This window comes from Tympanuchus pallidicinctus, unplaced genomic scaffold (genome assembly GCF_026119805.1).
Source record: "Tympanuchus pallidicinctus isolate F22 unplaced genomic scaffold, pur_lepc_1.0 scaffold8, whole genome shotgun sequence".
Lineage (NCBI taxonomy): Eukaryota > Metazoa > Chordata > Aves > Galliformes > Phasianidae > Tympanuchus > Tympanuchus pallidicinctus.
This window is the reverse complement of record NW_026294802.1, coordinates 14,278,760-14,301,225: the sequence shown is the minus strand read 5'-3', so window position 1 is coordinate 14,301,225 and position 22,466 is coordinate 14,278,760. Positions and strand designations below refer to the sequence as shown.

At 43.1% G+C, this 22,466-nt stretch overlaps 1 protein-coding gene across 1 annotated transcript; it reads right to left on the bottom strand.

The window, feature by feature from the left end:
* Window positions 1-1,349: 1,349 nt before the first annotated feature.
* On the bottom strand, window positions 1,350-18,604 carry FAM83F (family with sequence similarity 83 member F). The gene is made up of 5 exons (XM_052668692.1): window positions 17,750-18,604; window positions 13,894-14,061; window positions 7,607-7,728; window positions 6,387-7,099; window positions 1,350-1,695 (listed from the first exon to the last, which is right to left on the bottom strand). Exons 1-5 carry the CDS (start codon window positions 18,521-18,523, stop codon window positions 1,631-1,633), a joined length of 1,842 nt encoding a protein of 613 aa, XP_052524652.1. The 5' UTR covers window positions 18,524-18,604; the 3' UTR covers window positions 1,350-1,630.
* Window positions 18,605-22,466: the final 3,862 nt, after the last annotated feature.

Genomic DNA, 22,466 nt, shown 5'->3' with positions numbered 1-22,466 from the left:
TATGATTAGGATTTATTTTTCTTAGATATCACAAGAGGGCTTATTTATGACTGGAGAGTGTATAATTTAGATGGCAAGAAAGCAGAGTGAAACATCAATCTGCATACTGAGGAAACAAAAACAACCTGCTTCTCCACTTTGTTAGTGGCAGAACTGGAAAAGAGCCAGCGAACCTGAGGGCAGTGGTGTCGAGCACATCCCCAGTAATGAATAGCTTCACATACCGTGAACCTGGAGCTTGGAAAATGATCGCTGAGGACATGTATGATACAGGTCTGTAAAAAGTGGCAAGGAGATGAGGAATAGGAGTGGTCATTACTACATCTGACAGTGGAATAATTAGGGTCACCCGATGAAATCATCAAGTAAACCATTAAAATTGCCTGAAGACTGTTCTTTTTAATACTGCACAATGAACTCAGGGTCCACTGCCACAGAACACTGTGGAGGCCAAATGTATAAAAGGATTTTAAAAAAAGGACTAAGTGCATTCATTAAGGCCAGGTCCAGAAGGAACTGCCAGTTCAGAAAGTCCACAGACTGCTGGAACAGTGTCAGAGAAAGACTTTTGTACCCAAGCTTTATTTTTTACGCTTCTGTGATCACCTGTTACTTGGTGCCCTAGAGAGAGGATAGCAGATTAGATGGCCTTTGGCCTGATTGCATGCAGCGTCTCTTATGGATCAAAGCCCATGATTTAGGCATTTTTTAGAGCTTGGAAATGTTAACCTGAGGGGAAAAAAAGAAAAAGAAGGGAGCATTTGAAAAGCTCGTCTGCCTGCTTTGCTTCTTTTCAGCCTCAGAGATGTGCTCCTTAATCATACAGTTTCCATGAAGGGTAAAGTACCGCTCACTTAGCAACAAACAGGATTTTATAGCAGCCATCGAAAGCTGTGTGACTGCTCCCAGATCTGCCCACTCTCCCATGTAAGGCATTTCTCTGACCCAGTCTCAGCTGAAGGTTAAACACTCCCCTAATACTCCAGTGCTTCTTTTTAACAGATTACTGCCAAATCGCTTTGTTTGACTACGACATTTACGACACGAAATAAACAGTTAAGATACTAATCCATTGGCCTCTTCTGGCTAAACCCTTCTCCCCCAACCACTAGTTTCTGTGTGGATAAGTGACAATAAGAATCTACAGGAAGACTCCTTGAGGACAAAGCATTGCTATGCTGTCTGTAAACATCACTGTTTCACCCAGAATTTGCCACTGATTGGACTCTGACTTCCAGCCGATCGGGCCAATACATTTCTGCAATGCAGCCGAGTAAACAATGCAACACAGTGATTCTGAGTCTGTAACTAAACAGACTGAAGTAGCAGCATAAGTAAGTCTGAAAATCTGCATTTACCTGGACACAGAGCAAGCTCTGAGACCAGTCATCACAGTTGTTTTTATGTATAAAATCTATATGCACACACACGTATGGACTAATACATTCATCATTAACCCTCATTTAAGGGACAGACCATCCAAAGTCTATGCTTCACCCAGTAAATAAGATTTAACTGGGGGTGCCAGCTGCATCCAGGATCACACAGTGGCTTGACAGACCACTGTGTAAGGACAAATCGATAAACATGTTACTAAGCCAGCTTGTTCAGTCTTCAGTTTCCCATGCAATCAAGATAACACACAGGTAGATTGTTTGCTTTTATCGCTTGCAGTGGAGTTTGGACCCAGGTTACCTGGAATGAAAAGAAGACCAAAAAATGTTACTATTAAGTAAATAAGATCCAGATGAAGTTTGGACTCAAGCTTTAATACTTGTTATTTATGATACGCCTCGTGTTAGACCAACATCACTCCACATTCTCTTGAGGTATTATTTCCTCATTCTGTGAAATGAAGACATACTAAAATAATAGCAAATACTACTTGCTATAAGCCACTGGAGAAGTAATTCCAGGCTTTGGCCTGTACCCAGGCTAATGTCAGTGGAATTCTCAGATCCCAGATGGTGCCGTAAAGCAGTCTGGCCATGACTTGAGTGGAAGGCTTTCCAAGCAGTAAAGGATGAAAACAAAAAAGAAAGGTCAGGTCATCTCATCCATCAGATCCCAACACACATTCTCACTGAGCTTTTCCCATGTTCAGTATTAAACATCTCAAGTGGTGATATTTCCACCATTTCCTTTGCAAGAGAAATCCAGAGACCTCAGGGTCCTTCAGTTAAGCAGCATATAACGCTGCCCAAATTTTTATCTTCTTAAGGTTTATTCCATTGCTCACTCTACATATTTTCTTCTTCTCCAAATATCTGTACTTTTTAACACTTGCACTTCATTGCAGCCAGATTCTGAACCGGATGCCTCAGCAGACTTTTTTCAAGCGCTGCACTTAAGCATGTTTGCATAAGCTCTTGCAAGTAAGTGAGCTCTGCTGCACTCAGGGCTCAGCTAGGCTCACACAACATATATCACATATACTCTGAGGCTGTATGTACTGAGGGGGGCAGCTGCATGGCTTGCAGCCACTCTGAACAAGGGCAGACCCCACTTACTTATTTCTACAGAGGGAAGGGATATGTACATCTCTCGTGCAGTTGGAGCCAATGATCAGTACAGGAAAACTGCCTGACGTTACTGAGAAGTCTCAACCACAAGCACTGCCCTTGAACTGGGCTTCAAGTGAATTATTTTCATAAAATCATGGAATCATTAAGGTTAGAAAATATCTCTGAGTTCATGTTGTCCAGCCATCCATGTCACTCTTTTGCTTGTGGGTATTTGACCAACATTTTCCTCACTTGTACGTAATGGTAAAGAGAAGACCTCCCTCTCCCCTTCTGCACTGCAATTTCTGCATATCCATGTGAGAGGCTGCACTGCAGCCTGCTCTCCCTTTTTTGGTTTTTCTATATGCTACAGCCTCCTTCCCACAACAACACGTGGCATTTCATACTAACTGTTGTACCCCTTAGACCCATTCTGTACGTTACTACTAATCTTACCATTGCCCCTATCTCCTTGCCACCCCCATTCCCCTTCCTGTCTGTATCATGTTCAAGACCTTCACATTTACCTTCAAAAGCATCAATGCTCCTTCTCAGCTCAGTCTCAGCTCCCAGCTCCTTTATTCTTCTCACTCTTCCTACTCTTGTCTTCTGGCCTTTTCTACAGATCCTGCTACAGTTGGAGCAAACACAGTCCTTGTATGTACCCAACATCATTTCCCTCTCTCTCTTTACAACAGGAGCTAAAATGTCCGGTTACCACCAGTCTATGATCCCACTTGGGCTGAAAAGCACTGGTGATAACTAAACTGCTTTTTCTGCCCACCTAGACTGCTACTTGCAGGGAAGAAACAAAACAAAAAGCCAGTGCCTTCCAAAGGCACACTGCTTTGAAACCCTTGCAGTATTTCCAAGAAACTGCACACAGTCTTTGCTGATCACAGCCTGCCCAGCAGCAGCATAAAATTAACAAATTCTGGTCAGGTTCAGAGCTGTTGTTGTTGTGCTTCGAAGCAGGCAATAGTGAAATTCAAGAATTGTGTTGATTTGATGGTGTGGTTTAAGCAAACCTTGTAAGACAAAACAAAATCTCCCTGCACTGTGGTAGAACAACACCCCAGGAAGTTAATTAAAGCATGTAATTCAGAACATTACTGTCTGTATTTTCCTTGTGTTTTCCCTTCTTTTGCCCTTATGTTTTCCAGGCTCCCCATTCTAACTTGTAGTTATCATTTTCTAGCATGTAAATACCCTGCCAGATTTTCAGAGACTGTTCAAAGTAGTTTCACCCCACCCCAGCTTGTACTCTTTTCAACACCATTTGCTCTTACAAGACTGAACTGGACATTCAGTCTGCTTGAATAATGTCTTACTCTGAGCTTACTCTGCAAGCTACTTGGGTGTAGATCTGGTCTTTTGGTGCATTTGCAAGGTGTGATGTGTCTCTGTGGTACAACAGAATCACAGAATTAATGGTGACTTTGGAGGATGTGTGCATAGGCAGGCCCAAAGGGCTTAAGTGTGCTGTTTAATCTTCACAAAAGGTAGGGGTAACTATTTCAAACTGTGAAGCTTTGAATAATTGCATCCTAACCTGACTGTGTATCTAGCACCATCTCCCTCCTTCATTTCCACTTCTTTCCTCCCTTCTGTCACTCAGGGTATTGCAGCATCAGTTCTGACTAGGTCTGCTCAAGGACAACTTCAGGTTTTAAAACATTACTGGTCATACAGTTTCCTCAGAACAAAAGGTTTCCTGTTTTTATCTTTAAGATGGAACTTTATTCCATATCCATGTTCAGGATGCTATTAAATCCTAATGAAGCACATGCTGCTAATCAAGTAGCTGCAGTATCTTCAGTGGTAACTCAATTTTTCCTTCCTTTCTCCTGAGTCTCATCTCTCTAATGTGCCCTCTGCCATCTCCGTTCACTTTGGAACCACCGGGCTAGTGAAGCTTTCTTTCCCAAGTAGTGAGTCAAATGTAACACAGAGTGATCTTCCCTCAGCCATTTACATGGGATGACCTAAGCCTACTTTCACCACACTTCAAAAGCTGTGGAGTCTCCCAGTGTCACTGGAGCAGGAAATCTCATTTAGCATAAAGCAAAGCAGGAAACATTTGCATTGACTTCTTGGAAAGACTTGTCAGGAAGAACACAGCAGGAAGGTAGGAGAATGGAACCTCTGCTGCTTCCCTGTATTTTCAAAGTGGCTTGCCTGGAACCAGCCTAGGTCTCCCAAGGTCAGTGTTTTACGTTCTCCTTTATTGCCAGCTCTCAGGAAGTTGCAGTGACAATTAATAAAACCTGAATATAATAGCATGATTTTGTCCTTATGGAAATAATCCAGACCAAGCTGGCATAGATTCACTCTGTTAAAAAGGAGACGTCCCTGCTGCCCTGACCTGTGCAATGCCCAGAAGGGCTCAGCACCCCAGTGTCCAACTAGAGAGATCAGTCTCTCTCTTGCCTTAATATGTACATAATTTTGCCACGTTGCCATATGGTGGGAATGGAGGGCTGTCTGCTCTAAAGCAGTCGACAACAAGAAACTTGGGGAAAGTCTGATATTAAGAAGAGCTGACGAATCAGAACTTCCACAATTCTCCATTTCTGTCACTAGAGGGTAGTGCAAGTCCTCAGCTCCGATCCTCTGAAAAGAAATGCCCATACATCTCCCTATAGGTCTACGAATTTTCTTTTTCCTGGTCTCGAGGAATGGGGCCCAGCAGCACACGCTGTCTTGCTCATAAAATAAAGTGATGTGATGAGAGGGTAAAGACCAAGGTTTACTTTTGCCTCCCCAAATGCCAAACACATCCCAAAATGGGTCTACTATAATCTCAAATAATCAATTTATGCCTTCTTATATTTTTCCTCTCTTGTGTTCATTTGGCATTTTTGAGTCTGTCCTTATTTAGCCAGAAATACTTCTAAGAATTCAATCAATCAAAACCTGGAACCTTTCTAGTACTTTGCTTTCCTTTTTGCTCTCCAGGGAATATCTTTCCACATCACATCATGGCAGACTTAAGGGAATTCATGTTTTTACTCCCACATTTTGAATTTATCAGAGCACAGCATGGCCAGACAAGTTGGGAAGAAATGTTCCTCCCTTAACTAGTTCATTTTCCTGCTATTGCAAGATGAAATGACATCCAGCACACCTCAATGGGAGAGAAAGACAACCAGGCTTAGTCCTTAGTTTTACTTCAAACTGACAAAGCACCTGGAATGTTGAGATGTTAGCAATGAACACATAAATTAGGAGAAATTGTTATCATTTGTTTATTCAACCAAATGAAGACTTGGAAGAGCTCAGCAAATATATCAACAGCTCCTTAGCAAAGAAGGGAAGGTTCAGATCTAGCGCTTCTCCATAGCTCCTATTTTCATGACCCTCTTTTCCATTTCAAAGATAAGGGAGCAAGTTTTAAAAACTTCCATCTTCTCACTTTCTGCTCTCTTACCTCAGCAGAAACTTGTTTCCTTCCTCACCAGAAGCCCTGGCACTGTAAACACACTTGACAAAAGCCAAATTATGTTGGGGGGGTTACACTGGAAGTCTGTCTGCACACTAACCACTACAACACCAAGCACATTGTTGCTGCTTAACTGTACATGCAACCAGGTTTTCACAAGGAGACATTCATCTTTCTATCCCACAGCTGCTCAGTGGGAAGCATCAGAAAGCATATACATGAGAAGTAGCAATATTACAGTAAGAATGCCATTAAATTGCCTTTGGAATTATGCTTAGTTTGATGCAACTTCTGCTCTTCTTTGATCCTGCTCATGTTAGTACAGAGGAAATAACAGGATCTACTCAGGAGCCTGTGTTGAATACATCTGCACCAATCAACCAAACTCAGAGGCAGCTTAAAACCACAGAAGCAGAACGTGCTAATAGGAGAGGTTTTACCTGAGATGCCTTCAGCGCTCCGAACGCTGGCATGGCTTGTGCTGAGCTGCTCATATTCCAGTTTCATATTCCCGAGGTCTTCCCCTGAGTGTCCTTCACTGGCAAAAGAATTTGCTTCAATGCTTGAATCTGGAGATCGTTTGGCCTTGCGACCAAAAATCCCACTGGCAAACCGCTTGCCTTGCTTTGAGTTGGCCTGTGCATCTTCTTTCTTCACATCACGAATGGACTCTCTGGACTTGGATCTGTTTTTCAGGTCCATGTGGAACCGGGACAACAGTTTCTGAGGGCTCCGATTCTGCCTGCTGAAGTTCTCCAGAGGTGGTTCAATCTCTGGGAGTTCTTGCTCTAATGTGATTAAGTCATTCAGAAACTGATTTAATCGTTTCTTAGACTCGCTTGTTTCTTCCCTTTCCATATTATCCTGATTATCCTCCCTGTGTCGTGAAGCCCAGAGCAACATATCACCACGAGTTGCCCCTGCCACTAAGCCATACTTGGGATTAATGATCTTCCGAGCCACGGTGGAGGAATGAAAGCCTGATTTCCCAATTCCATGATGGTTTGGATTAGCAATACCCAATTCCTTGCAGAAATTTACTTCCTCTGAGATAGCGTAGAGCTCACGAAACTCAATGTCAAACATCTCCACATGCTGTCCTGTCAAGACTAGTAGGATGTTTCTGTCAATATGGGATGAACTCCATGTGAAGCTAAGAATAGGAAACAGAACCGTAAGATTCTTGCATATTTGACCCAGCCCACCCAACAATATGTGAAGCACCGTGAGAATACATAGCATTGTGCTATTTGCCAATATGGGTCAGGATAGATAGGTGGAGTATTATTGTTCTTCATTAGGCATGCAAACAAGATCTGGAAGAAAATACCTGAAAACTGGTACTTTTTAACAGCATATCCTCCTTTTAGAAAAGCAACTGCAAGAGTCTCCAGATTGGAGACCTCTCTGAAAAGAACTGAGTACAGTGGCCCATGCAGTGTAGCACCATCTCTAGCACAATGAAAAAATCCACTGTCAGGGACTTGCTCCTGGGAGCAGTTTGTGCTCTACGCTACCTTCTCTCTTATCTTACTCCAATTTCTACAGATGCCAAACAGATTACAAAGAGGAGGATAAAAAAATGATCGACATGAGAACAAGACACACACGCCATTATGTATATAAGAATGTAGCTCTGCCTTATGCAAGAGCAACCCACCTGTATGATCCAGTGGCCACCTTTTCACCATCTACCATCAAGAATCGAGATGCCAGTGTACCTCTGATCTTCCCTGTTTTCATGTAGAACCCAACTCCTGTCACAGAACGGATGCGGATGTTCTAACCAGGAAGTAAAGAAAAACAAAATTTCACAATAAATAGGGCAGAGAATTAGATAATTGCCAACTCCAAGTCTTAACACATCACTCACATTATCTCATAACTTCTGGGACTACAGCTCATCATTAGACACCAGAAATCAGAAGGGCTACAGAAAGGAAAGCAGTGTTGAGAAGTCTGTTGTTGTCATCTTTCAGTACAACTTACTCCTATGCATCAGTTTATAATCCTGTCCAGTAAGTCAGCATCTCTGTAACCGTCTGCTGTCTTCAGCTATTCATCTTAGCCCACTGACAAGACAATGCTTTCCAAATGAGATAATCCACCATCTCTAGTCCTGTGCTGTACATCAGAAGGCCCAGCCCAGTTCAGGGAAATGAAGCTCTGAGTCACATCTGTAGTCTCCGAATCCCAATCCCCATTCCATAGCATCAGTGAGGTCTTCTCCAGACAATGTTAGCAGAATCACAAAACCAAGGAACTTTGCAATGCCTATGCAATCAAAAAGACTCAGAATGTATGAGGCTTAAATTAGGTTATTTTAGGCTTGTGTTCTGATCCCAACAACATATAGTTTGATAGAACTGGGCAAATTATAGGACTAGGCTATTTAATTATTACAGAAGGGGTGAGGAAACAGTTGTACCATTCAAAACATATATAGATGTTTCCTGCCTGTTACAACAAAGGAACCCTGACATCATTTTGCTAAGAACACCAGTTACAATGTCTACCTACATTCATCTCTGTTCAATGGAGAGTGAAAAACACAGAATTTTATTCTGAATAAAAGATGTAGGATAAGTGTCCCAAACAAATCAGCAAAGTATCTCTGCAGATAGGGAAGGCAAAACTTCTCATGAAAAATACTGAAGTAGTTGGAAGAAGGTATTATCTCTCCTCAAACCTCCTGTCTCACACCCTTTTAGCCACTGAATCTACAAATTATAACACAAAGCAGTACAAGAGACAGAGGAAAAAAAAACCTGATTTCAGGTTACCTGATTTTCTACAATAGACATGCATACACATAGTATAAAAACATATTTGCATGTTAGACTGTGAGCTATTCTGCACAGACCAATGCTGAAGTCCATGGGTCCTGGCTGCTCGAGGATGAATTGCCAGACAGGTGTACATACATATTGCCTAACATTAAAAAAACAATAAAAAAAAAATAAAAACCCCAATGGTTAAAAGCACTCGTTGCCAGCAAAGTTTGGAGCAAATTATCTTGTCACTCTGACATACAAATTTAGACCATTTTCTTCATACCATCTGTTTCTCTTAAGAATTCTTTAACAATGAAAAGCTAAAAGGTATTGTGATCTGGAGTAATAAATATAGGGTTAGGAGTCAGACAGTCTCGTGTAATCACAGTTCTGGCAGTATTCCCTGCTATGTTCTGTGAAAGCCAATTCACCTTTGCGTCATTCTTCCCCCATCTGCAGAACAGGAGAATCATGAAGATTTGGCTAACACTAGCACAGCCTCAGATCCCACAAAGAGCTAAGTACTATTACTGTGAACCTAATTGACAGCTTAAATATCAATAGGCTGTAAAAATCAGCATGCAGGAATGAGTGATTAGAAGAATGTGGATTTTTGTCAAAAAAACAGTTTTCTGAATATAACTCTTACCTTTTGAATCGGCTCCTATTTGCTTCAGTAAAATACAGTGGTGGCAGTACAAATTCTGACTAACAGTAACTGATGATACTACTGTTTTGCATTCATCTACTGCTTGATCTGTCTGCAGTCCTGTGTGGGCATTAGCTAATTAATCCTCCCAACACCAACGACAGTATTATCGCCCTGTTTTAAAGACAAGAAACTTGAGAGACAAAAAAGATGAAGTGACTTGCCCAAGGCCTAGCTAGCAGTGAGTCATTTGTGTGGGATGCTGAATGCAGGTTGGGTAGAGCACAAGAGAAAGGCTGCCCTTTCCAGTATTTAGAATAACATTTGTAGACTGACTGGTCGACTAAAAATAATTGTCTTTTTTCCTTGCTGAATAAAGCTGGATTTGGAATTTGCCACATCATGGAATCTTGACTGGAGGTGTCAATGAGGACATCTGTCCTTCGAATCAGCTGACAGCTCTGAAATGTCTTATTCCTTTCTGAATTGAGTAGTACCAGCCTGTGTAAGCAGACTGCTTCTTAGCATGAAACAAGTGTGGATTTTATTGTGTTTGTATGTTATATCACCTTCTTTAGAAAGAGAGAAAGCACATTCAAATTTTTGCAGTAACTGAGCTACGTTTAACACTGAAAAAGGGGATAGAACCAAACAGCTGAACACATAAACCTCCTCGAACAAAGTAGGCACAGGAGTGTATAAATGCATCTTGAAATGCAGAAAACAAGCACTAAGTCATATAAAACACCGAGTCACTTAATAGGTTATTTGTATAATGTTTCCTACTTGAAGGATCTTGGAGCACTTGAAGACTAATATATCGACTGTACAGAGAAAGAACAAGCCTGGATTCACATACTGAAGATTACACAACAGAAGTGGAAAGACAAATATAAATGAGGTGAGATTTCAGCCATTTTCTTTGGGCACTAACATTATTGTATGAACAAGTATTTGGGGTAAAGGATCAGTTCGTTTCCAGGCAGAAGAGACCTTTACAAACCTGTACTCTTGCAGCTACTTGCTTAAGTTTGGTTATATCCTGCCTCATGTAGGCAGCAGTCTTTGTTAGGTTTCCACATTTCCTTTACACAGACTTACACCACTCCTCATTGCAAGCAGTGACTAACAACTCTCTGGCAGCAACTTAATACAGACTGGTAACACACCAGCCTAATTAATTCACACAGTAAAGGAATCAGTCTTTCTTGATTTATTGTGACACATTTTTAAACCTTGTGCTGCATCCACACAAAGTTAAATTAGACTCAACTGAGAAAGTCAGTAGTACACTGTTACTGACACGTAGTTGACCACTAGCAGATCCAAGCAGGAGTGCCCACAAGCACGGGGTTGGATATCATGAGGTACGTGGGATGGACTCTAAAGGTGGGTGCTGCAAGTATTTTCACCAGGGAATCCTCTATGTCCCTTTGCTCTTAGAACTTCTAGCAATTGATATAAATGTTGCAAAGGAAGCAGAAACCTGTGTTTCCTTTGGGATGAATGGCAAGAAAGATTTAAATCAGATAAAGGACAGGCAACAGACCATAGCAGTAGATGTTACGTGACAGTAGCTCGAAAGTCCCTTATACTGACTGAGGGTTTTTTTGTGTCTTTCTAAAAAGAGACACCTGTAAATTACTGTTTTTGAAAGGTCACGAGCAGTCTAGTAAAATTTTCTAACAGATAATTAAAACAAAACAGCACTGCAACACATCACGTTCAGCTTCTCCATTGAGTTAGAATTGAATGAGGAAATCCGGAAGGTAAGACAAGAAAAACTGAAACAAAATTGAAAAAAATCTTTTAGGCAGAAGCCTTTAAGACTACCTAGAGAGAGGAAAAGAAATCTTTGCATGTTAGGAACATGAATGTAAAAATTAATATCAAAGCGAACTTCCTGCAGATACCACATTCTCTGCATTTCCTCAGAGCTCTAGGTGAACTCCATGTCTTTAATCAAAACTGTTTTTCATTGAAGACTTGAATAGCAGAAGCACAGGGAAGAAAACACCTCTAAAAACTACTGACAACCCTCACCTTCAGGTCAACAAGAGGACATTTTGTGGGGCTATGAATTTTGTATCTATGAGAACTTTGATTCATTCTGATCTCAAAAGAACACCCTTATGTCAAACATAACAAAAGTCTGGCAAACCACGTCCTGCAGGCTCAAGAAGCCACATGACTCATACAAATAAGACATGCTCACATTAACATCTCAGGATGAATGCACAGATGATTGAAGTTAAATGCATTTTTAACGAACTCTGGCCTTCATGCAAAATATGAGATTTTCTCATTTCAAATGTGAAGTCAGTGAATAGTCTTTGTAGAGTGTGATACAGTCTTCCTACAGCATTTTCCTTGCTGTGAGACTGTGGGAGGATGGTGATACCTTGCCATCTTAAAAAAATAGTCAAGAATTTTGTGAAAATGCCCTGCATTACATGTAGACAAAGGGCAAAATCCAGTGTTAGCAGTAAGCCTCCCTGTACTGGGAACTGTTAACTGTTCACTCTGCATCGGGTGAAGGGATCAATGGAGGACAAGAACAAGAATCACAGCAGTCTGAGCATCTGGTGATGACAGAAGTCAGAATAAGCACCCTGAAGCTGCAGCAATGCCAACCGATAGTGATGTGTCATCTCTTTTTTTCCTCACATGAGAATCTGACATTAAACCTTAAAGTTATCTCCCACATTGCTGCAACTTTCTGTGGAAAAGCCAGCACTAAAAATGCAAAACAACCCCAGACACGTTAGCTCAGTGAGATGGGGTAAGTCCTCAAGTGAGAGATTACAACTTGCTTGACATTCCTTAGTTATCCAAAACTTGGTGTCAAATTATGATGATTTCTCACCCAAACAGCAGCACTGATACATCCAATAAAGCCTTGCAGGAAAGCACGACCAACAAGCTGCTGCTCATCTTCTTGACCCTTATAGTCACACTGGCAATGGGAACTTGGGCAGGATGGTAAGAAGCCATTATTCTTGAGAAACAAGTGACCTGCTTTTCCTTACAGAAAGGCTCTTCCCAGTCTTTCCATACCACCATAGAACGGAATAAACTGCACTGACCTTAACAAAATTAACTAAAGCCTCCTTAGCTGAACTGGAAAAGGAATATAATATCTCTAGGAGGGGAATTTATGACACAGGATGACACAGCTGGGAAAACAAACAAACAAAAAAAAACTTAAAGGACAACAGTCTGTGGGTTGAAAATTCGCAGAAGAGTGAGGAACTTAATTAAAGAAAGATGTTAAAAGGTTCTTCCTTGGTGGAACTCCTTCAACTCAGTATGAGTCTAAAGAAAAACACAGCAAGTGCTGCTGTGAGAGAAGGGAAGCACAGAAGAGACTTAGGAGTTTTCTAGTGCTTTTGATGGCATCAATATTGAAGTCGTCGTTCTCGTACACAATGACATGGTGAGAAAGGTACTGGAAAACAGGTACCAGAGCAAATGGAACTACTTGTACAGTTTTCTACCAAAGCGACCTGAGCCCAGACCACAGAACACCTCTGGAGCTTGAAACAGGTCTATTATAACAATGCCTGTGTCTTGCTTTCAAATACACTAGAGGAAAGATGAGAAAGCTGCTCAGCTGGATGTCTTTTCTCATGAAGAAGTCCAGAAACTACGAGCAGTGATAGTTCATAGGAGCACTGTTCAGAAATATGCAATTCATTTTCACCCACATGTAAGATGGTACTGCTTGAATGGTTAATACGAGCCTCTCTTACCTTCAGAGCTTTTTGTTTGTTTGTTTTTCACTATTGAGTGTTTGTGGAAGATCTGCCCTTCCTCCAGACAAAATGGGACTTTTTTTTTTTTTTTTTTTTTTTTTTTTTTTTTTTTAAAACTGCTCTGCAAAGCAGTTGGATCACAAGAGTGGTGAGTCTTGCACCCTGTAGATTGTTTCCAATCTAGTGACTTTTCCAGTATTTGGAACAAATCTGCAGTAGTGACAGTGACTGAAACAGTGAGCAACACAATAGCAGCTATAAACACACAAAAGGATTTCAGTTTGTATGCAATGGAAAGAGATTCTACTGAAGTTGCTTCTGCATGCCAAGCTAAGCTGCCTACTCTGCTGTGGTTCATGTGCTGTGTGAAGACGTACTCCAATATGGAACTGGAGAGCAGTTGTGCCCTACAGTCCCAAATGTTCTCAGGCAAAGGAATATAAGCTTGTTCAGTCCTAGATGACAACTGATAGACAGGAAAGTCTTGATTTCACAAAGTATGTATATGTGTGCTGTTATTGTTTGTGTGGAGTCCAGTTACTAAGATAACTACTCTAGAAATCTGGGACTTGCATAGGAGACCTACAGGAATTTCCTCAAGCAAATTTCTTCCTAAAAGAAATATACAGGCCACAAAAGCCAAAAAACTACACAGATCTCTGTTCCAGGTGAAAGGCAAATGATCTCTCCAAATGAGTTACAAGGTTTGTTACAACTCAGGAAGGCCACTTAACTGCAAAAAATGATGATTCAGTCTTGAATATCTTACCCGAATCTGCAAGTCACTGAGCTCAAGGCATCTGCACATTTCCAGGAAGAGCTTCACACCGTCCTCATCTAGGATTATATAGACTGGGATCCAGCGTTTGTAAGCTGCATTAACAATATCTCGGAAGATATCCTGGTCTGTAAATACATCCATGACCACTGCAATAATCTAGAAACAGGAAGACAGCAGACAAGCAACTAAATAAAATATTAGGAACTGAGAGGAAAGCCCATTTTAATGGTACAAAATAAAGGAGAGCACTGATAACAGAATATGGAAGAGTACACAGGTGAGACAGGAGTACAGGGATGTATGTGCCCACGCATTTCCAATAACCTTGTAATTTTCTGGCACGGCTCCTGCTGCATTTTAAAAAGAATGCAATAACTGACTGTCTTTGAGGGGTCTTCCTCTAAGGGAAGATGGCTATTTCAGCAGCCTGAAAAATGCCAAAGCGAAATACCCATTTTTAATCCAGTGTTGCGAAACTCTCTTTGCCTCCATTAGGATGCACTTAAACAAAGAGAAACACTGATAAAAGTCTAAAAAAGAAAAGTGAAAAACTCAGCCATAACACTTCTCAGAAGGTGAGTAATGGAAGAATGAACGTGCAGAGGAATCAGAGCATGAGTCCTCAGCTATAGTGCACAAAGCAGACAAAAAGAACTCTGCTCTCAGGGCTGGCTTCATGAGGAATGTCAAACATAAACATCTCATAATTGTAAGAAAGAGACTGGAGCACACATTCAAGATTTGGAGGCAAAATGATCATTTGCTCTCTTCACATGTATGTTTTTTCCTGGTATGAAACTTAATTCCTCTTTCCAGACACAGATCTTTTTATATAAAAGCAAGAAAGCAAAAGGTTGCACTAACATGACAGACAAGCCTGAACATTCATAGGATGAGTAACAACAAAAACAAGATGACTGTGGGCAACTTTTATGCTGACCTTACATGTTTTGTCTTCCTCTCCCCTTCTGTGTCTTTAACACTATTAGAAGAATCAATTCACTTTTTCTGCTGAAGGAGTTATGCTTCACAGCATCCTGAAAGCTATGAATGAAGGAAACTGCAGTTCTCCCCATCCCTAGGAACCACCAGCTTGGCAGGTCAGAGCTCTCACGCTGATGGTAGGCTGGGAGTAGAGCTGCCTAAATTCTAGCTTCCCAGGTGCCAGGGTCACAGCAACGAGCTGAGCTGTGCTGTGCTGTGCTGCAGACAGCACATATAACGTGTGAATGGAGCTGAAGACTACACCTAACAGTACAATTTTCTTCAGGTGATGTTTGGAAAAGGTGCAGCTCCAGTTGCAGTAGCTCCCTGTGGAAGGGGGGATAATTCTCACCAGGCACTTCTTTCCTTTGAAAATGCCCTTGAGCAAAATGGATGTGGGAAAGTGATAGCACAGTAAACGTCCTCTGTTTTTGTTGAGTCTCTCTGTATGGCCAACAATAACCAACAGCTCTGCTCTGTCACGCTCCTTCTGTCAGCAGTGCTTACACAAGCTGTTCCTTATTAGAAAAAGAAAAAACAAGAGCTGACATTGTGTTTATGTCCATCATTAACATGTACATTCCTGATACAGGTGAACTATGGAGGAGGTACATTACAAGCTAATTTTAAGTCCTTCAACAACTTCTCTTAGGTTAGAAGAACTGGATTTCAGCTCCCACCTTGGTCCTTACTTTCTAACTAAATGCAGCAAGAGGCAAGGAATTCTGAAAAATACATTGAAATTCCATCACTTCACTCTTCAACAACTTCACATGCAGGCACATTATGACTTAAGTTTTCAGGTATTAATTGAGGCATGCTGTGCTTTCTTAACCTTTCACACACACTGGTCTGGACGTCATTACTCAGCAGCAAGAACACCAAATAAAATTCATTTAAAATAAGAACATTAGCATAGAGAATTGATGAAAAATAGACAAAAGAAGTAGGAATGTATTTCCTTTCCATCCCCTCCATCCACAAGATGACCAACAACTGTAAAAACTGAAGCACACCCTGGACATACCACTGATTATTAGTACTGGCACTGTAATATGAAGGGACAGTTGCCTGCTGGCTTGGCAGCTCTAGGTCAGTTCAGGCTTGTTTGCAAGACTATGGACTTAACCCACAAATATGGAAACTAAGTCCATAGAAAAAGCTGATGAACTGCCTTACAGATGGTTCTTTCAAGTCTCAAAATGTGAAAGGGGCAACTGCGCTGTTGATGTTAGTCTTTCCAAACCCCTGACACTACAGATGATCTGTCAAGATAACCTAGGAGCATTCTCAAACACAGCAAGTCAGAGCATGAGCACCTACCCCACGTAGGAGTTTTTCTTTTCTCCATTCCCCTCTCTGCCCTATGGATAATAGTGCTACTTACCTGTAGGATCTATAGGTATGCCTTGCTCTTCATGGGTATTTACAGATTGACAAGCATTAACTTGCCAAAATCATTGCGGCAAGATAGCTCAATTAATGTACGTAAAACACTAATGATAAGCCACCCCTGGACATGTGCCAAATATTACTACTATCTCTTTAGGGCCACTCCCTCCCAAAAACCAAAACAAAGCTAAACACCAAAACAAACAAACAAAACCCCCACTCTAGGAGCTGAATGAAAAGCTCCTACCTGGAGATTTTACTCTCCAAGTCAGGCTTGATGGAAAACAATAGGTACTTACTTAAGAAAAAGACCATTAAACACTAAAATGGCTGTTAAACCTAAAACCACCTTTGGGCTGGGAGGGGGACAGCTCATCCGGCCAGTGAAAAATATATCTACAAAGAAATTAATTACCTGTGTTCCAGGCACAGGTATTGAAAAGAGCAAAGTTTGCCAGTTACCATACAATTTGTAGAGGCATTTGCAGCAAAGCAAGAGGATGCAAGTCAGAGCTTAAGCATTTTATAGCTTCTGGTTCTTCTGTGTGACTGATTGTGCCAGCAGTGGAATAGGATAACAGGGTGTGCATGTAGTGCTGCAAGCAGGGAGTGGAGAACACCCTCTGGTTAAACGTCTCTCTGGAAAATTTTCTGTGTTTCCCAGCAGATTTGCTTTAAACAAGCCTCTGCAAAGGCTGTGCATGCAGAGGGTGCGCTTGAAGAGTGGCGGTGAGGGAGAGTGCTGAATCAGAAAGCAGAAAAAACAGAAAGCAGCAAAACACAGAGAAGGAGTGAGGCGGCTTATGCTGCTGTCTCCTCTCCAGAGGGGAGATACCAGCTACAAAAAGGGCAATTTCACAGACAGTCTTTCCTGGAGATTTCACCCAGACCTAGAAAAACCTTGTCACTGCCCCCTAACTCTTTCATGCAAACTCTTGGAGCATCACGGCTGGCTTGTTTTCTTGCCAGAGGTGCACTGTCACCACTAACAGTCTTTTCCAGTCCAAGATAAACAGGAGGAACAGACTCATATTGTCTGGACTCTGGCTGCCTCGCAGTCAGAGCTGTACTGGATTGCAAACACAGAAAACAATCCAAAACAAACCAGCTGCCCTGTGTTTAACTGGGGTTACCTGCACGTACAGGAGAGGCAGCTGGAGCAGCACCACGTCCTGCCTGCCCTCTGGATCATACACTGCAATTGGGCAGGAAAAAAACAAACCACGGCCACAAAATCGTAACGGGGGTCTGGGGGTGAACCCATTCCAGACGTCAGCTTTGGCAAACTGCAGTGTGATGGGTGATGAACCGCATGGAAAACCCAGCCTGGTGGCAACCAGGAGAGCGAAGAATAGCTGGTGTGGTGGTTGGCTCCTGCCACCCCGCGTGTCCCCAGCCCGGCCCTTCTGCCTGGGTGACCAACACGTGGTCACAGCCCAGGCACAAATGCACAGAGGCCGCTCCTTACCTTCTGTGCCTGTTGGATCATCTCCCTCACCACCTCCTTCAGATGGGGCACGTTCTCCTCCTTGCGAGGGTGCGTGAAGAGGGCCACACGGCTGATGCCCCGGTAGAAGGTCTTGTCGGTCCAGCCCAGGTCCAGCGGCGGGACCTCCGTGTCCGAGAGCTCAGGCCAGTAGGCCAGCGAGACGGCCTTGCCGCCGGGGCCCCGCATCACCTTGGCACTCTCCCGCGGGTCTTCATATGCCCGCCAGCTGCCCCGCAGGGCCTGCAGCTCCTGGCTGGAGAGGAAGTCCTGGAGATGCTCCTTTCGCAGGGTCTCCCTGTATGCGGCCTCGCCTCGGGTCACCAGCGTCTCCAGGGCTCGACGTTGCTCCTCGCTATAATAGAAGCAGGCCTGCGCCTCTGTCACCTTCTCGTTGACGTGCGACTCGTCCAGCAGGAACACCTGGGAGTCCGCCATGCTGCCGGCATCCGCAATGCCGGGAGGCTGTGGAAGGAGGGAAAGGCAGGGCCGGCACCGCCTCACCTGGCCTGCCCGAGCCCGCCCCGACAGGTGGAGCAGCCGCACCGCCCCGTGCCGGCCCCTCACGCTTCTCTGGTTCAATGGGAATATGGCTATCCTCTTCATTTTGGCCCCCTCCCAGGCCTGTCTGCCTGCAGCTCTGACCATTGGGGGACGGGGGTGGTGCTCCCACAGCATGCCAGGCTGGCTGTCCCTGACTGCTGTGCCTGGGGAGAGCCAGGCTTGAGCTGCTGCTGTGTCTTGCAGGAGAATCATTGAATAGCTTAGGTTAGGTTTAGGGGACCTCACAGCCCACCCAGTCCCACCCCGTGCTGTGGGCAGGGCTGCCACCCACCAGCTCAGGCTGCCCAGGGCCCCGTCCAACCTGCCCTTGACTGCCTCTAGGGGTGGGGCACCCACAGCTCTCTGCACAGCTGTGCCAGTGCCTTGATGCATTCTGAGTAGAGCATTTTCCCCTAACATCTAACCTAAATCTCCTCTCTTTTAGTTTAAAGCCATCCCCTCTTGTCCTATAGTGTGCAGGTGTGTGAATTCAAAAATCTATTTAAAAGGGTTTTGTTTTTTTTTTTTCTTTTTTTTCCTTTTCTTTTTGAAGGTGACTGCATTCATCAGGAATGAGGCAATGCAGGCAGACCATGACAGTGGCCACTGGGCCCTGCTGGCTGCTAGCCAGCCCCCTCCCAACCCACCAAAAGAGCAGCTCAGTGACTCCCAGAAAGCCCAAAAAGCAGGAGGTGGATGCCGTGTTTACAAGCAGTAGGATGACAGAGCGATTTGCCCAAGGCTGCCCAGCAGGCTGGTGTCAGAGCTGAGAATAAAACTGAGCATCTCCAAGACTCTGGCTGGGAGTGTGAATAAGTAGCCCTACACGTGTCCCAGCTGAAAGACTGGGGGCTGTTATGTTAAATGATTAATTTTGCGTGGTATGTGATAGTTGCTAGGGGCCCTAATCAAGATGCAGGCCTCATTGAGGTTTGCAGTGCATACACAAAGGATAAAAAGCACTTCTTTCCCCATTGTAGCCCAAGGACAGCACAGACAGAGATGTGCAAGGAAATGGGTATAAAGGCAAGGCAGTGGTGATATACAAACATTCAGAAGCATTTGCAGGGCTTTTCATATGTGATTAGCCCTAATTGCTCACATACACAAAATGCACAAACTGAAGGAATAGAGCTGGAGGATCTGCTCTTTGTCTCCTCCCTGTAAATGATCACCTGTGCTCAGTTTGTTATAAAAAATCCATGGAGGAGGTGAAGCACTGTAGCTCTTCCCTGATTTTCTCCCTTAAAATGGAAGGGAGAGTTTTAGCATTCCAGACTGTCATCGATAGCTTTTCCTGTCATGAAATTCACTTAAAATTTGAAAATGCACTTCGTGGAACCTACTCCTGTGCCTTTCAAATCTCTTAAAAAATACAATTTCAATATATGCTCCTTTAGATTGATTATTGTGGAAACAGGGCTTATGTGGCAGTGGCGTCTCTATTTGTCTGCTTGTCTGTCCATCTCTATTAACTTCTGAACCCACTGGCTGATTTCAAATAAAGGTGGCAGAGGCATAATTATACCCCTACAGGTTTTGTGAAAATAAAGAGCCTGATAGCAAAAATAAACCCTATCACAGTCCCTTGGCAGGGAAAGTTGCATTAAGGGTTCACGCCTTATTAGACTTCAAAGATTCCATAAAAGTTGGAACACTAGTAAGTTCCTGAACTGTATGAAAAGCTTCAAATGAAGTTTATGCCATGTTAGACACCCCAGTCAATCAACCACAATATACAAATACACAGGAGATTCTGCTTTGTTAGTGTCAGTACTCACTGAACTACTTTTTCCTTCTGCACCAGAGGCTGCCGTCAGCTCTGCAATTTCATGTGGAGCTAAGTAAAATCTCTTTAATCCGGGATGCTCTATTCAATTGTAGCTGCACAATGTAAGATTTTCTGTTCAGCTAAGGCTGCCACATGAAAGCAACAGTGGGTTCACAAATGCGTGCTTAGTTTTATGTTAAAAGCAAGTGAATGTTTCCCACATCCAAGTGAAAGCAACAGCGATTTTCAGCTTGCTGTGATGACATGTTTAGCCCCCATCTCTCACTCTACAAGACAAAGTGTTGTCTCTATGTTGATATGAGAAATAGGGGCATGGAGCTGTGCAAAAGCTGAGAGAGACACTTCTCCTATGCACGCATGGTGTCGTTGTCCCCCCTCGCCACCTGCTCTTCCAGCTAAACATTCCAAACACGAGTATTTTCCATATGAGGTTTTAAAAAATCTGATGATTCAATCTCTTTTGATATACCCTGACCCTCTGGCTGACAGCCTCACCTAAAAGACAGGCAAAAACAACCATGGAAACAAACTGCCCTCGCTGTCCCAGAGACAACCCAGCCCTTCAGGACTGGAGACTAAACATAGCAAACAGGGAGGGGGAACTGTGCCTGGCTGGGGCTGACAAGTGAATTCCAGTTTCCACTCTAGATGAGATTCATTACTGTTTCAGCTCAGGTTTTCCACTCTGACCTTAGCATTGGCTCAAGAGAAGGGAAAGAGGGGAAGCCTGCTTTAGGATTCAGCTGAGGCTGCTGCGAATCCAAGCAGACCTTTGATTAGATATTAGAACTTTAATTTATTATTATTATTATTATTTTTTCCTGGGAATTACTTACTGAAGGGGGTGCCTATGATTGGGCAGAGTTGGGTCTATCATTTGACCTCTGCTTGGGTGTTGTCCCAGCCAAGTCCCGGTTAAGGTCTACCTGACTTTTCTGGTTGAGTTCCAAAACGTTTTCCAAAGGAAGTAAACTAACCTATCAGGAAATATTACCTCTCACTGTAACCCTCTCCAACCCCATTACAGTGCTCTAAATCTACTGCCTTCAAACACCTCCCACGCATATTCTGCTTACTTGGGCCTAATTGCTTTGCTTTCCTTTGCAAGAAAATGCAGGTTGTGCTTTAGATAAAGATATGACACCTTATATTTAGCATTAATTGTAACTGTGCTCGTCCATACATCTCTCTTACCCATCCTTCCTGTGTAATTTCAGTCCTTAAATAGCCCATCTCATGAGATAGTCGTCGATAAACCTCCCAGCGGTGTTTTGCTTGTGACAAAATGCTACAGGCTCTTGTTATACAACTTTGGGTACTCAGTTCTTAGGGAATAAAACTCAATGCCTTTCCCCTCACCCCCTCTTTACTTCTTCTTTCTCCCAAGAGTAGTCAACATGCAAAATAGGAGTAAAAACATGGGCCAATATTAAAAAGAAAAAATAATTCTATGAGTTTTCTGAAGGGAGTGCAGAATCATAGAATGGCTTGGGTTAGAGGGGATCCTTCAAAACAAAACAACATGATTTACCAAGATATGCCTAGTTAACCCTACTGCCTTTTAGCTTTTTAAAAGTGGCAACTGGTTAAAAATGAGTTTTGCAAATAGAAGAGGCTCAATGTTGGATACAATGGATGTGGGATACATGACTTTGCAGTCTCAAAAAGGAATAGTAAGTAAATAGGTTGTGCTAAAACACCACTCCTTACCTGTGCTGCCTGGCACCAAAGCAAGAGTTGCAAAGGCTTGGTGCAGATTGCATCTTCCTGATCTGTTATCTTGCAGGCAGCATCCAGGAGTTTGTGGGAAGGACGTTACACACACAGCCAGCCACGCTAAGCCTGTCCCAGGCCTGAAATTCCATTTGCAAGGGCTGCCAATCTGGGCCAAGAATGGGTGTGTTAGTCACATCCTAGTGCTGGCAGAGCTAAAAAATCTGAAACAAGGTGATTTCAGGGTGAATAGGAAAAAGCATTTGCCTTCACTGTTCTCCCTCCAGCGAGCTGGAGAGCTGCAGGCAGTGGAGGGTAGGTGTGTCACCTCTGCAGCAGTGACAGGGCTGCAATCTAAACGATGAAGAAATGCTTTCAGATGCTTCCTTTCTGTCATATTACACTGCCTCAGGGAGAAAAACGTAGCTGCTGAATTGGAGAACTGCCGCAACTGAGTCAAGTGCTTCTGGCCTCCCACTCAGTCTTTCAGCTGTTGTTTCCATGTGAAAGTAAATAGGTATAGAGTCCTCTGAAGAGAGCAGAAAGGAGCAACTGTGTTTGCGGGCTCATTTCTTGAAGCGAGGTATTAGCTGACTGAGCACACAGAAAGGCCTGTAGCTGTTTTCCCTGGCTGCTCCTATTTACCAGGCG